The 16,974-nt window shown below is 34.9% G+C and overlaps 1 protein-coding gene across 1 annotated transcript in view; it reads left to right on the forward strand.

Annotated features, from left to right (window-relative positions):
* Nucleotides 1-16,974, forward strand: part of LOC128019029 (BICD family-like cargo adapter 1) — a 39,264-nt gene that overhangs the window by 17,314 nt on the left and 4,976 nt on the right. The window contains exons 5-10 of the mRNA XM_052604975.1: nucleotides 2,710-2,856; nucleotides 5,007-5,186; nucleotides 6,879-7,097; nucleotides 7,174-7,317; nucleotides 7,398-7,528; nucleotides 8,628-8,748. Coding sequence (XP_052460935.1) covers nucleotides 2,710-2,856; nucleotides 5,007-5,186; nucleotides 6,879-7,097; nucleotides 7,174-7,317; nucleotides 7,398-7,528; nucleotides 8,628-8,748 — 942 coding nt within the window. The remainder of the gene's footprint in view (nucleotides 1-2,709; nucleotides 2,857-5,006; nucleotides 5,187-6,878; nucleotides 7,098-7,173; nucleotides 7,318-7,397; nucleotides 7,529-8,627; nucleotides 8,749-16,974) is intronic.

Here is a 16,974-nt window from a genome sequence, read left to right on the forward strand (position 1 = left end):
ATTGTTAGACCTGAACAACATTTGCGCTCTTGTAAAACATGCAGATTTAAAGGTGGGTTTTTCCTTTAGTAGAGAAGTGCTGTAAAATGCCAATTCAGATCTCAACATTTGAACAGTTTTGCAAATACCGAGTCCTCGGGTCCTGTGTTTCAGTCATAGCCAGAAACTGCATGTTTGGAAAAAAAAACCTTCTCTTAAAAGCAATCTCAACGTACATACACATCTGCTCGCTGACAGCTGATCCTGAAACATACGAGAGATGTCAAGCTCTGTCAATCAAATACTGAGAATTTAACTCCATCACATTACATTTATTTCTGATCAAATGGCTCATGTCCTGTGACTGAAGGAGAAATCCACCTCAAATGTACGACTCTTCTTGCTTGCTTGAGGTTACCCCTAATCACATTACAGCAAGATTACAGTGTGAGAAACTAGTGAAGTCCTGCGGCCGCAGATGAGCTGAAGTCATTCAAAGCAGGGGCTTCTGCACTTCCTTCTTATTTCCTGACAGCTGTTACGCTCCAAGATTTCCAAAATACTGCCACAGTATTCAGCACAGTCACAGTGTCTCTGGAGGTTACAGTATCAGGGTTTACTCAGAGACGGAGGGTAATTAGTCACATGATTAGTGGTCGATACAGAGATGAGCTGTCTGTCAGACCAGAGCTGATTTATAGGATCAGATCAACTCTCCCTCCATCTCTCTGACCGCTACAGACAAATTCAGTCAATTATTTCTGAAGACTCTAGACTATTACCAGTTAAATGCATCAACATTAACATTAACAGAAGTGCTCTATACACTGCGAAGGCGGAACTGACGCTGCAACTCATGTCTATATAGTGTTTGTTAATTTTTAGCTTTAGTTTTTTTTATTAATAAATTAATGATTATGAATTATATTAATTATAATAAAATAATTAATTATATTATAATTAATAATAAATACATTTATTCAGTTAAGTTTTTTTTTTCATTTCAATTTAAACTGAATGAAAAATTAATTAAAATGAGAAATGTTCCCTTACCAACAAGCTGAAAAAAAAAACCTTTCTATATTTTATTTTATTTCAGGTAATCCTGGATGCAACGTGAGCAGATTTAAATGCAATGCCATAATCAACATCATTCGTTCATTTTAACATTTTATTTAATTTGCAACAGTCATAATATATATATATATATATATATACTGTGCAGGAGCATTTGTGTGTATGGAGCCTAATTACATTTTTGACCCTACCACTGACCCCTTACAGTTTAAAGAAGCAGAGACAGGCCTCTCATACAAGAACGAATGGGAGAAAACTCAATGCTAGATGTAGATAAAGGCGTTTTAATTTGAGACTCCCATGTGGACTGAGTGTACTAGAGCTGTAAGTGAGCGAGGTAAACTTCTGTTCTATTTTAAGGGCAAATGCTGCAGTGTCTGGGTGTTCCCGAAACTGCAGTCAGTGCCAGACAGAGAGAAACAGGAGTCTGTTCCAGCCCATGACGCCTCTGAGCCGACCGGGATATAAATATTCAGCGTCACTCTCTAGATCAGCTGTTTTAACATTTATATTTCAAGAGAAGCAGATGTATGTGGTTCTGAAGGCTGGTGCAGCATAGGGTTAATCACAGAGAAGGTGAACTAGGTTAGCAGATCTAGGTCAAAACTGGAGCGGGAGATGCTAAACTTCTGCTCATGTTTGTTTCACAGGTCACACACACAAATCAGGACTCAAAACTCATTTTATTTCTCTAAAGAAACTATTCAGGGAAACCTCTGAGAAGATGCTGATACTTAAAGGAATAGTTCACACACTCAAACACACACGGCTAAACGTGTACCCAGCCTCATCCAAGATTAGGATGAGTTTCTTTCTTCATCAGATTTGGAGAAATGTATCCTTCCATCACTTGCTCACCAGTGGATGCTCTGCAGTGAATGGGTGCCGTCAGAATGAGAGTCCAAACAGCTGATAAAAACATCACAGGTTATCCACAGCACTCCAGTCCATCAGTTAATGTGTTTAGAAGCCGAAATCATAGAAACGTGTTTGTAAGAAACAAATCAATCATTAAGAACAATTTATTCTGTCTAAATACAAATCCGTAATCCATAATAATGCTTCCTTCAGTAAAAACATCCATCTACTGTTGTCTCTCACATCAAAATCCACTCACATGTCTGTTTAGAGCGGTTTTGGTTTGTAAATGCTGTTTGATCTGAGCACATATTTTAGCTGGAAGCGACAGGTTTAAAGTTAAAAAGTCTCAATGATGGATTTGTTTCTGACAAACACGCAGCTTCTGGACATTAGCTGATGGACTGTGGATTACTTGAGGATTATTGTGATGTTTTGGTGAGCAGGTGATTTAATGCTAAATGTCTCCAAATCTGTTCCCATGAAGAAACAAACTCATCTATATCCAGCAAACTGCGAGCAATAGCATTTTCTAGGAGTTGTTGTGCAATATTCCCGTTATCAAGAGCACATTCCTGACTGTGGAGGTGTTAGTGACTCCCAACCGATGCCTGGCAACACAGCATTCCTACAACTACAGGAGAGTTTAAACTAACCCACTAAATCACACTTGAGTTTTTCACATACATTACGCTCATATACTATATAAGATATATCGTGACTCATTCGTTTGTAAAGTTTAGTGTAGAATGCTGATGTCCGTAACCTGGTGTTCTTCCCGCTCTCCTTGTGCAGATAAAGATGTTGTCAGATCGTAAGCAGGAACTTGAGCGACGTGTGAACGCCATGCTGGAGGAAAACCAGCAGCTGCAGCACATGAGTGAAGAGCTGAGAGAGCGAACGCTGGTGCTGGAGAAACTGTGTCACCAGAAGGACTTCCAGGTGAGCGACCATCACACTGCAGACAAACACACACATTATAATCACTGTTTATGTTCTAGTAAATCATTTTCATTTTTAGCATTTTCAAAGTTTTTAGTAAATAACTGAACACTGAGAACCAAACAACATTGGAATCAAAACTGTATATGATTGGAAATGAATAAGCATTCATGTTTCAAACTCAAAAAAAAAAAAAAGGTATTTTTCTCTGAAAACAACTCTTAATATACATTACTTCTCAAAACGGTTGTTTTTTACTGCATACCCATAAAAAAATAAAATAAAATAAAAATTATATATATATATTTATTAAAATAAAGCCCTATATATTTTTTTTCAGTAAGTTTTACTTGTATTATTGATTGAGTGATTTATCCTGTACTTTGGGGAAAAAGGACAAAACTAAAAAGTTAGCTGTGCATTTTTATTCACTTTGGTTGAATATTATTAAATCTTTCAAGAACTTGAACATGCTTGTGAAAGAAACAAACAAGACTTAGTTATATTTAGTCTTATGTAAATAAAGCCTATTTAAGGAGCATTATAATATTTGTATTGTGACACTATTTTCTAGACAATTAAACGTTCTCAAATTCTCATTATTGTAATTGAGCTGTATGTTTTAATATAGTTTTTTTCTTTTTCTTTTTGCAATTCTCATTATTTTAAAAATGTTTCTTATTAGTAAAATACAGTAATTCTTTGTTTTAATATAAATAAATTGAGGATAAATTAAATGTAATACAAAAGAGCTACCATGATTTATAAATACATGTCTTAAATTAACGTGAACATGAAAAAATGCAATAGTGTTAGCAATCCTTATGGATCCCTGTGTTTTAGCAAGATATATTTTTTATTTCACTCTTTTGATTCTGAGGTTAATTCTGACAGGTCCATCCATTCATTTGTCCAATCATACATTATAATTATAAAACGCGTTAAATTATTTAACAGATGATTATTTTATCATGCATTAACACAGTATTTATACAGTATTTATATAGTCAACTATACTATAATATATTATTACTATAGGACCTATTATAAAATACAATAGAAGCCATTATAAAATATATATAATACAAAAATACTATAAGGGTACAGAGACTGGCTCCAAAAAGGAGTCAATCCCATATCCCACACCCCCCATGTTAAAATGACAAACTTTACAGCAGAAAAAAAACATGTTTACAGCCTGGTACAAAAAGTGGATTTGGTCTATATAGCACATTTATCCCTTCATGACAATTGTGAGGGGTTGAATTTTTTTATAACGCATCCGTTTAAATTATATTAAGCCTTAAAGTTCTGCATAATTAAGGGCGTGGCCACTTGAGTGACAGGTGGATTGACATTGCTGTCACCACCATCTACCTAGGTGGGCGTGGTTTCAGCATCCAGCTCCACCCACATCCCACCTCTTTGCTTGCAAATTCATGCAGGACGTAATCACATTGAAAAAGTTACATGCTGTCAGCTCTTTGTCTTTGTAATCAAGTTCAGAAAGGAAGATTAGGGTCATAATCTTATGATCTCCTCCAAATTCACAAAGAAAATGATCAAGGGTTTTACTAGATAATTACTAGCCTTATTCCTCAGCTGGGAACGTGTAGAGAACTTTGAAGCTGCACTGAAACTACAAGTCAGTCCTCCTTGAAGTCCATTACATGGAGAAAAATCCTGGAATGTTTTCCTCAAAAACCTTAATGTATTCCCGACTGAAGACAGAAAGCCATAAACATCTTGGATGACATGGGGGGTGAATAAATTATCAGAAAATCTTTATTATGGAAGAGAACTACTTCTTTAATATGGCCTTACAGTCAGTCTAATAGAGCATAACGGTGAGCGCTGAGCTCAGAGATGAATCGCATCATTACAAAAACTGATTTATTTCTATTATCAGGCACTTGCGGTCATGGAATAAATAAATCACCGGGGACAAAAATACCAGAGAATAGCATATTTAGACAATGACATGAGTAACTGCACATGCTTGCTTGAGCATGACGCTGTATTAGCACTGACGGACGAGTCAAGTTTGTCTCGGTTATTTCTCAGGGGTGAGTCAGGGATTGTTTTAAGTGCTCGGCGTGTTCCCTCAGGTGTGTTTTAAGTGTTTTCTGACTCTCGTGTGTTCGTATCAGCTGCGTCAGAGTCAGCTGGAGCTGCAGGAAGTGCGCATGTCTCAACGGCAGCTGAGCGCTCGTCTGGAGGAGCTGAAGGAGGAACGCAGTCTACAGGGCTTCAGTCCGAACCCACACAGCATCCTCTGTGAGATCGAGCAGAGCATGGAGCAGGAGGAGCTGGAGCAGGAGAGAGAGCAGGTACATCAGCCATCGACTGCCCAGGAAGAGACCGTCTGATTGGGCTAGAAGGGATACAACTACGGCCAACTACGGTCATGTTGAACAACAATGAATTGCTGTATTTGCATTAGGTTAAGTTAAGGGTTGGGGTAGGTGTAGACATTAATAAAACACTTTAATTAATAAAAAACAACAAATATTTTATGTGCTAGAAATGGCTTTTTGCATAAGATATGCATTCAATTATCTTCAAAACTGCAATCACAAACCACTGAAAAAAAATAATGGAAACAGATTAAAAAAAAAATGTGACATGCCATTTACCATTTACCACGCTTACTGGTAAAATTGCTAATCTGATCAAGTCACATGATTTACTGGATAAACTGCGCAGAATGACTCCATTGTGAAATAGAAGTGTGCTCCATTGTATTGAATGTGCAATGCACACTAGTGAACTTCAGATATTAAAAGTAAATTTCTTTAAAAAAAAAAACTACTTGCAAATAATATACTGTATTATTAATGAAATAAAAGGCCCATTAAGCATAGCTAAAGAGAGACACTTTCATGACTGTTTCTTAACTAAAGTTTGTACTTTCTAATACTGTAAAATAAAAGGTTTTGCTTTAAAGTACATTATAAATCATTATATTTTAATGTTTTAATGTTGAGCTTTCAAAATGTACACTTGTCTTGATGTGTCGACTAACATACTGAAGCACATACTTGATTATATGTTTAGCTGTTGTGTCTTATTTTATATTACATTAAAAGTTAAATGTACTAAATTGCAACTTGATAATAGTGTAATTATGAATATATTTAAATAAATGACATTCAAGTTTCAATAGAAATGGCATGCTTGTCAGAACACTTTTACCAAATTTAAAAGAAAACAGAATTAAGAAAAATACATAAAATACATTATTTCATCAACACTTGAATATAAGTAGGTTTCATAAAAATGTAAAGTTTTGTGCAAAAAAACATTATTATCACAAACTACATCTGGATAATATGCAGTATGATTATCAAGGCATAAATCCATTAAATTGCTTCAATCAACACCTCCAAAGCTTGCACAGACATATACCACTTCCTGGATCAATATTTTACTCTGTAAAATTAAGCAGTTTTCATTTATATGCTGTCTATTGCTGATGATTGTTCCTGTGGCTCAGTGGTAGAGCATTGCATTAGCAGTGCATAAGGTTGTGGGTTCAATTCCCAGGAAACACACATATATATATATATATATATATATATATATATATAAAAAAATTTATATATATATATATATATATATATATATATATATATATATATATATATATATTGCCTAAATGCACTTTAAGTTACTTTTGGATAAAAGTGTATGCCAAATGCATAAATGTAAGTGATCACGTTATTTTTAATATGCAGCTGTTTACATGAGAGATCGCTCGTTTCTCCGTCCTGTTCACGTGTGTTTTTGTTCGGGAGGTTTTGTACTCGTTCAGAAGATGTGTATTAGCGCCCCCTAGTGTATAACAGTGAAACCACAAAAAGCCATAAAAACCCATCAATGGTGGGGAAAGAGTTAATATAAATTGAGACTATAATAGTTTTTAATTTAATTGCAATTAACAAGTGTCAGAACAGATTATATTCAGTTTGCACTTAGATATGTACTTTTAAAGTCTATAATTTCCATAATCTTTCCTTCAGCTCCGGCTGCAGCTGTGGGAGGCTTACTGTCATGTGCGCTCCATCTGTTCCCAGCTGAGAGGAAATGACATCACAGACTCCGCCTTATCCACAGACTCATCCATGGACGAGTCTTCGGAGTCGCTGTCGGCTAAAGACGTCCCCACGGGGAGTTTGCACGCGAATCTTCTGGAGCTGCGCAGACTCACGCAAAACCTGCTGGACGGCAACGAATCTACGGTAACAATGATCGTATGTTTCACTGCGAACATTCAGATTATTATTATTATTCAATGTGTGTTTCGTGTGCATCCAGAGTTCACGGCGCAGTGATGAGGACGTTCTGGAGGAGCAGGTGCGGAAACTGAGCGAGGAACTGCGAGAGCTTAGAGAACTGTACGATCAGGAGCAAGAAAAAACACGCAACAGCCAGGAAGAGGTGCTACAGCTCCATAACCAGGTAGACACACATAAATACATACAGACTGTTCATAAATACCTGAGTTAATTCATTCACCTGTCCTGTTCTGGATCCTGTAGGTGGCGTTGCTCTCGGTGGAAGTTTCTTCTTCGAGAGAGGAAAATGAGCACTTGAGAGCGATGGCAGAAGTACACAAGCCCAACGAACAGTTACAGAGCGCTATACGAGACAGAGATGAAGCCATTGTCAAGTACTGCACACATATACATTTATGCTTTTAAACAAATAGTTCACCTAACAATGAAAATGTACTCACCGTACAAGATGTCTTTATTTATTCATCATTTTAACAGATTTGGCGAAATTTTGCATTTCACCTAATTGCATTTAAAATCAGTTAAAACTTTAATACATTTATATTTAATCACAATTATGATGCAATTAAGTGTTTTAAAGATCACCTTCAGTTTCCACTTAAGTACTGTTTTTTCAGATTTAAGCATTTTATAATTTTTTCGGTTGAATTTGTGTCATGTATTTAAATATTTGTAATTACACATTTGTAATGATTAACTTGCAGTTTACTATATTTAAAATATATTAACTTTATGTAAAACTGTAATTCAGTCGAGAACTTTACATGTGATTTAGAATGTTAGTATATTTTGTGCAAATAAGTGTACTTCTTTAAAGCACAACTTTAAAGCGTAAAAATATAAACTTTAAATGCACTTTAAAGTAAAACTTAGAATTTTATATTCTTTCCAAATGAACTTGTTGAAAGTGTACTTAAGTTTGTTAAGAAATATATGATCTCCAAAAAATTTTATCTTTTTATAACTGCACTTAAGTAGCCTTTTACTTCATTAATATTGTATTATCTGAAAGTAAAGTTTGTAGCTTTTTTAATGACACATTCAATACAATTAAGCAGACTTGTTTTTCACAAGACTCATTGTGCACTGCTACAGATGTTAATAATTCCTCAAGATGTGGCAGATTTACTATTTTACCAGTAAATAATACTAACAAAGCTTTCCACTAAAATACAACTGTTTTCATTTTTAGATGGGAATATGGACATTATTCAATATCTTTATAAACTAATTTCCCTGTGAGAACATCTCAAAAGGGTCATTTTTCTGCATTTCCTTACAGCTACATTAGATAGAGATAGAGAATAATTCCTGTAGATGTCTTGAGTTCAATAAACTTCATCTAATCTCAGAAAAAAATACTTTCTGTTTTTTACATAAGAGTTTCTGCAGCCTGTAACTGTGACCTCATTCTGCCAATCACAACATTAACCTCAGATACCATTGTTGTATCTCTTCTTTTCCCTGTTACAGGAAGAAAGCCGTAGAGATGGAGCTGGCAAAGTGTAAGATAGATATCATGTCTTTAAACAGTCAGCTGTTGGATGCTATACAGCAGAAACTCAACCTGTCTCAGCAGTTAGAAGCCTGGCAGGTTCGTTTCTCTCTCTCTCACACACACACACACACACATACATTAGTGCACTCAGATCAGATCAACATGAAAGAAAATGGTACGCCAAAAAGCTGATTTGCCTTTGAAGTGCACTCTTTCTACAGCCTGAGTTTCTGGAAGTATCTAGAAATGATAATAAAAATAATTTCAATGCAAACACTAGCCAAACAAGAGAAATTCCACACACCATGACCAGGTAATAAAGTAGCAGGGTTATTAATATTATTAACTAAAATAAACATCAAGTAAAATTTAAACAAAAAAATACATTTTAAGACTTTGTGAAAACGAATAAAAATGATAACATACACACATTTACAGAAATAGTAAAATGAAAATAAACAGAATATATATATATATATATATATATATATATATATATACACATATATATATACACACACACACACACACACACACACACACATATACACACACATATAAATCTAGTTTTAATGCAGAATGAAACTATATTGATGACTTAACTGACTACTAAACTAAAACTTACATACATCTAAAGACATTGCATGTATTGTCTTCAGTTCAAATTACAATAAAATATACAAATTAAATATCCTTTTTTAAAAAGACATAAAAAAACTAATAAAATGACAAAAACACAAAAAATACTAAACATTTAAAATTAAAATAAAACCAGGGGTGCCTATATATAATTTTATTGTAAAAAATTCCTGTTAAAGCCTTACATATATTTAGTTTTAAATTTTATTATATATATATATATATATATATATATATATATATATATATATATATATATATATATGTATATATATATATACAGTATTGTTCAAAATAATAGCAGTACAATGTGACTAACCAGAATAATCAAGGTTTTTCGTATATTTTTTTATTGCTACGTGGCAAACAAGTTACCAGTAGGTTCAGTAGATTGTCAGAAAAAAAACAAGACCCAGCATTCATGATATGCACGCTCTTAACGCTGTGCAATTGGGCAATTAGTTGAATTAGTTGAAAGGGGTGTGTTCAAAAAAATAGCAGTGTGGCATTCAATCACTGAGGTCATCAATTTTGTGAAGAAACAGGTGTGAATCAGGTGGCCCCTATTTAAGGATGAAGCCAACACTTGTTGAACATGCATTTGAAGGCTGAGGAAAATGGGTCGTTCAAGACATTGTTCAGAAGAACAGCGTACTTTGATTAAAAAGTTGATTAGAGAGGGGAAAACCTATAAAGAGGTGCAAAAAATGATAGGCTGTTCAGCTAAAATGATCTCCAATGCCTTAAAATGGAGAGCAAAACCAGAGAGACGTGGAAGAAAACGGAAGACAACCATCAAAATGGATAGAAGAATAACCAGAATGGCAAAGGCTCAGCCAATGATCACCTCCAGGATGATCAAAGACAGTCTGGAGTTACCTGTAAGTACTGTAACAGATAGAAGACGTCTGTGTGAAGCTAATCTATTTTCAAGAATCCCCCGCAAAGTCCCTCTGTTAAAAAAAAAGGCATGTGCAGAAGAGGTTACAATTTGCCAAAGAACACATCAACTGGCCTAAAGAGAAATGGAGGAACATTTTGTGGACTGATGAGAGTAAAATTGTTCTTTTTGGGTCCAAGGGCCACAGGCAGTTTGTGAGACGACCCCCAAACTCTGAATTCAAGCCACAGTACACAGTGAAGACAGTGAAGCATGGAGGTGCAAGCATCATGATATGGGCATGTTTCTCCTACTATGGTGTTGGGCCTATTTATCGCATACCAGGGATCATGGATCAGTTTGCATATGTTAAAATACTTGAAAGAGGTCATGTTGCCCTATGCTGAAGAGGACATGCCCTTGAAATGGTTGTTTCAACAAGACAATGACCCAAAACACACTAGTAAACGGGCAAAGTCTTGGTTCCAAACCAACAAAATTAATGTTATGGAGTGGCCAGCCCAATCTCCAGACCTTAATCCAATTGAGAACTTGTGGGGTGATATCAAACATGCTGTTTCTGAAGCAAAACCAAGAAATGTGAATGAATTGTGGAATGTTGTTAAAGAATCATGGAGTGGAATAACAGCTGAGAGGTGCCACAAGTTGGTTGACTCCATGCCACACAGATGTCAAGCAGTTTTAAAAAACTGTGGTCATACAACTGAATATTAGTTTAGTGATTCACAGGATTGCTAAATCCCAGAAAAAAAAAATGTTTGTACAAAATAGTTTTGAGTTTGTACAGTCAAAGGTAGACACTGCTATTTTTTTGAACACACCCCTTTCAACTAATTGCCCAATTGCACAGCCTTAAGAGCGTGCATATCATGAATGCTGGGTCTTGTTTGTTTTCTGACAATCTACTGAACCTACTGGTAACTTGTTTGCCACGTAGCAATAAAAAATATACTAAAAACCTTGATTATTCTGGTTAGTCACATTGTACTGCTATTATTTTGAACAATACTGTATACTTGGTAAAGCAACTAACTTTAATAAGGTTAAAATCGCAAGTTTGTATACATATGTATTTGTATACAAACCCTTTCCTGTTAAAATGACTAACACTCCATTTTCCCTGAAATTATTAATTTGCAATAGAATATAATTTTCAATATTACTTGGGGCACCAGCTTCTTTAGAAAGGTTGAATATATTAGAGCTGTAATCGGGCCATAAAAGTTAGGCCCGACAGGACCAGTGCCCGACAGGTTTCATGCCGAGCCTGACAAGTACATTTTGATACACAGCTTTGTAAAAGCCTGAACCCGTTTACAGCCCGACATTATTCGAATGTGTGCACGGTCGCAGCTCTTTTGCCTTTTGTCATTTATCCATTTATACATGTTTTAGCATAATTTATTCATAACTAACGTAGACTAGACCACTTGGAAGTTGGAATAAAGAAATAAAATAAGTCCTCTCTAACATTGTAACATCTCAGCACTCTAAACAGACATAGGCTTATTTAGCCTATAATTAGACAAACGCACCAATAAAAAGTCTTTTTTTTTAACAAATCAAATTAAGATAAATTTTTAATTAAGATGGGTATTTGGCAATTACGGAATTAAGATAAAGGCTCCGCCGGATTTGCTTCGCCACTAGCAGCTGACGTTTAATAAAAGAATAATGCCAACATTAGCATAAATAGGCTACTCTGTCCACATTATGCATTTAAGACTCAATGAATATTTAGTTATTATTTAAAAAACCTTTACTCATAGAGATTTGGCTGATCCTACATGTTTTTGTGGAGGAAAATGATTGAATCCACTCAGTGGCGGATCTAGGAAAATATTGATGGGGTGGCGAGAAGGGGGCAGGAATTTTTGAGGGGTGGCAACAAATGGCAGACATATTTACAAGTGCTGGTCATATAATTAGAATATCATTAAAAAAATTACTTATTTCACTAATTCCATTCCAAATGTGAAACTTTACACACAGACTGACATATTTCAAATGTTTATATCTTTTAATTTTGATGACTATAACGGACAACTAAGGAAAATCCCAAATTCAGGATCTCAGAAAATTTGAATATAACTTAAGACCAACACAAAGAAAGGAATTTTAGAAATCTTGGCCAACTAAAAAGTATGATAATGAAAAGTATGAGCATCTACAGCACTCAATACATAGTTGGTGCTCCTTTTGCCTGAATTACTGCAGATGGAGTCGATCAGTCTGTGGCACTGCTCAGGTGTTATGAGAGCCCAGGTTGCTCTGATAGTGGCCTTCAGCTCTTCAGCATTCTTGGGTCTGGCATATCACATCTTCCTCTTCCCAATACTACACAGATTTTCTATGGGATTAAGGTCAGGCAAGTTTGCTGGCCAATTAAGAACAGGGATACCATGGTCCTTAAACCAGGTACTGGAAGCTTTGGCACTGTGTGCAGATGCCAAATCCTGTTGTAAAATGAAATCTGCATCTCCATAAAGTCGGTCAGCAGCAGGAAGCATGAAGTGCTCTAAAACGTCCTGATATACGGCTGTGTTGACCTTGGACCTCAGAAAACAAAGTGGGCCAACACTAGCAGATGGCAAGGCACTCCAAACCATCACTGACTGTGGAAACTTTTCCCTGGACCTCAAGCAACATGGATTGTATCCCTCTCTTCCTCCAGACTCTTGGACCCTGAATTCCAAATGAAATGCTAAATTTAGTTTCATCAGAGAACATAAATTTGGACCACTCAGCAGTAGTCCAGTCCTTTTTGTCTTTAGTCACTTCCGACGCTGTCTGTTGTTCAAGAGTGGCTTGACACAAGGAATGCGACAACTGAAACCCATGTCTTGCATACGTCTGTGTGTAGTGGTTCTTGAAGCACTGACTCCAGCTGCAGTCCAATCTTTGTGAATCTCCCCCACATTTTTTAAATGGGTTTTGTGGGAAGTCGTGGCCTAATGGTTAGAGAGTCGGACTCCCAAATCGAAGGGTTGTGAGTTCGAGTCTCGGGCCGGCAGGAATTGTGGGTGGGGGGAGTGCATGCAGAGTTCTCTCTCCACCTTCAATACCACGACTTTGAGTGCGTTCTTTCACTGCATTACTCTGTGTATTCAAATGCATTTATGAATGCATGTGAATGATCACAAAATTCAAGATATGGGGGTTAATAAAATGTATAAATTTATATCAATTTATGTAGTTAATCAATATCACATGAAGAGTGCCATTTCAGTTTTTCTCCAAAAATCAGCATGATTAAAATGTGATATTAAGCTACTACAAACAATAATTTAATTACAAATACAAAATGTTGCAGAATAATGTAATATATGAATGAATAATAGCCTAAAGAACCTTTGTGCCAAAAGGGTTCTTTCTTGTCATTATAGAACCTTTTTAGCATAAAAGGTTCTTTGGAGTTGAGTAAAGAACCCTATGGTTCTATATAGAACCCCAATGAACCCTTTTTTCTAAGAGTGTTGTTGTCATAACGTTCACCTTGGAGATTGAAAATGTTTCTTTTTTGAGATCCCAGGAGCCCAAATTCAGACCCAGAACAATAAAACCCACAGAAGAGGTGGGAGTTCAAAGGAGGAATCTTTATATTACCAAACTGCAGGAAGAGGAAGAGTAAATATAATTATGATATGCAAGATTAACCACAATCTGGTGTGATCCGACCACCTCAGAGAAAACCAGTGTTGAGCTGCTGCAAGAGCTTTTGAAGCACAGCAGCTGTGGTCAAAGAGTTCTCGTGTGTTCTGATTGGTGGAGGATGATGATGATGAGTGGATAAAGACTAGAGCAATCAAATAGTGAGAGAGTGATCTGCTCACCTGGGTATTCGTGGATGTTTGACGTGGAAAGCAGTTCGGAATGGAAATATTCATATTTTATTTTTTAACAACATACTTTTTGTACCTTAATTTCAGTAAATATTATGAAATTAGAGAAATAAGCCAATAGTACTGCTGGCTGTGTCCTTTGATTTGGATGGGAACTTCAGATTGTTCAAAACGGGTTTGCAAATCATTTGAGTCATTTTGGGAGTTCGGGGCGGGATCGCTAATCATTTGAATCAGTTTGGGGATCGCGAATCATTTGAGTCAGTTCGAGAGTTCGATACGGGATCACGAATCATTTCAGTCAGTTCGGGAGTTCGTAGCGGGTTCGCGAATCATTTGAGTCAGTTTTGCGATCGCAAATCATTTGAATCAGTTCGGGAGTTCGTAGTGGCTAATTTAAGCAGCTGTGGTCAAAGAGTTCTCGTGTGTTCTGATTGGTGGATGATGATGATGATGAGTGGATAAAGACTAGAGCAATCAAATAGCGAGAGAGTGATCTACTCACCTGGTTATGTTAATGGTTCGGGAAAAGATATTCAGCTCTAGAATATATTTTATTTAAGGGAAAGGGTCAAACGTAATCAATACATAGTGGATATCATGATCAAAAGGTTGAGAAATTCAGGATTGCATGCTTGATTGTTTCTTCTCAAACAACCGCCTCTGAGATCAGTCACATAATCACATTAATAAATTGTATTAGAAAACAAAAATGTATATTAGAAACAAATGCGGAAGATTTAACTGAGAAGATGTAATTTTGTGCTAACATAAGATGGTAAACCTGGTTCTGTGTGAGACATTCATTAACACTGACCTCAGTAGCAGTAAATGAGCTCGTGATGCTGAACTGTAATGAATCACAGCGGTCAGCCTCTTTCTCTCTGCCTGCTTTTATCTCCAACATGAAGTCAACACTGACCTTATTTGCTTATCTTACAGCACACAATTCATAAATGCACGCTATTTTAGCACAATAAATATTTTATTTTTACAATAATCAAATATCATATTTAATAATCAAATATATATATTTAGTTATTGTTTCAGGCTACTATTGTACATGATGTTGGCTGGTTGTACAGTATTTATATTTATAGCAATATCAGTCTCACAGGCTATAAATATAAACTTTTAATAAATTGAACTAAAGACCCATGACCCGTACACAAGAACGTTTCCTGTTTAATTTAAATTTTTAGAGCACAAAATAATGACTATCTTACATTATTACCTCGAAGACATTGAAGACACCCACTAAAAAGTAATTCAGCGTGTAACAATAGTTCATATAAACTAATAAAATCCTAATTAATTGTGATTTGAAATCTTCGCCACAATCATTATATTTTACCACTAGGTTTTACTGATGTGTCATCAAGAAATGTTTAATAATTTAAAACATAATAACATTAAGTATTAGTCTTTATTATAATTATTTTACATAAATAAATCTGATGCTCTGAATAACGACGGAACATTATTTCACACATATTTTGATCTTTTTGTTGTTGTTATTTGCAAAAGTTATAAGCATTAAAGCAGACGCTTTACTCACATTTAATACACTTTCTATGAACATAAAATCATTTTTGTAAATTAGATTTTATGCAATAATGAAAACGGGACGTCTCATCTTTGACCAGCATGCAACTCTACACAGGAATCTTTAAAATTGAGGCTCCATCTCTTAAAAAAAGTCATTTAAAGTTTGTCCTGATAAAAATCTGATAACAAAACTTTACTTATGTATATGACAACAAATATTAGAACTGCAGGAGTAAAATATTATCACTGTTAAACCAATGCCAGTAAACGTTCATATTATAAAGATCACCGCAATAATCATATAATGACTGATAGATTTGAAAAATGATAGAATAGTTTGACAGAGAAATGCAGCTTATTACTGGTGAGTCATGTTGACTTGAACTCTCCTTCTGACAGCGCTTCTGTCGCTCTTTCTCACCTGTTTATCCCGTGAATGTGTGTGTGTTTAACTCTTAGCTTCCCTTCTCTCTCCCGCCTGCAGTTTGCCTCCTCAGGGCTGTTCACTGTGTGGCTCTTGTGGTTTCTGATCTAGTGGCCTTTCTCAGCTTCCATACAGTCCCTTCTCCCCTGTGATATCTCCCTCCTGCCTTAGAGGTGAGCTCGGGTCGTACCTGTATCCATGGACACGAGGTCACGAGGTCACCGTTCATCTCATCGTGCTGTGGTTCTTCATCCGCTCTTCAGGGCATTTTCACACTAGAACAAACATTAGAACCGTTCTGGGGTCTTCTCATGAATGCTTGTCGTTTAAGTATTATTTATATAGTTTTATAGTATTTAGTGATATTTTAAATTAGCTTTTACTTTTTTATATTTTCAATTTTCAATCTTAGTTTAGTTTTTTTTTATGTGCTTCTTCCACTTTTATTAGCTTTTAAAAAATATTTATATTTATTTTTATTCAATTTATTTTTAGTGTATTCTAAATAATGAGAAAAGACAAAGGATTTTTATATATACTTTAGTATTTGTATTGATATTTTTTAATTTACTTTTATTTTTATAATTTGAGTTTAAGTTAAGGTTTCAGTAAATCCAGTATTTTCTCATATATATATATATATATTTTCTTATATATATATATATATATATATATATATATATATATATATATATATATATATATATATATATATATATATATATATATATATATATATATATATATATATATATATATGTATATATATATATATAATATTTCTGTTTAGCTCTATTTTTATTCCAGTTTTAGTTATGTTTTTTGGGTCTTCTCTTGAATGTGAAAATAGGCTGAGACTGGTGTTTTAAAAAGGAAACAAATTTTTTATCTATAAATTTTTTATTATTATTATTATTTAATTTATTTAATTTGTTTTAATTAACATTTATTTATTTATTTTTAGTTTA

The sequence above is a fragment of the Carassius gibelio genome, chromosome A8 (assembly GCF_023724105.1).
Source record: "Carassius gibelio isolate Cgi1373 ecotype wild population from Czech Republic chromosome A8, carGib1.2-hapl.c, whole genome shotgun sequence".
Taxonomy (NCBI): Eukaryota; Metazoa; Chordata; class Actinopteri; order Cypriniformes; family Cyprinidae; genus Carassius; species Carassius gibelio.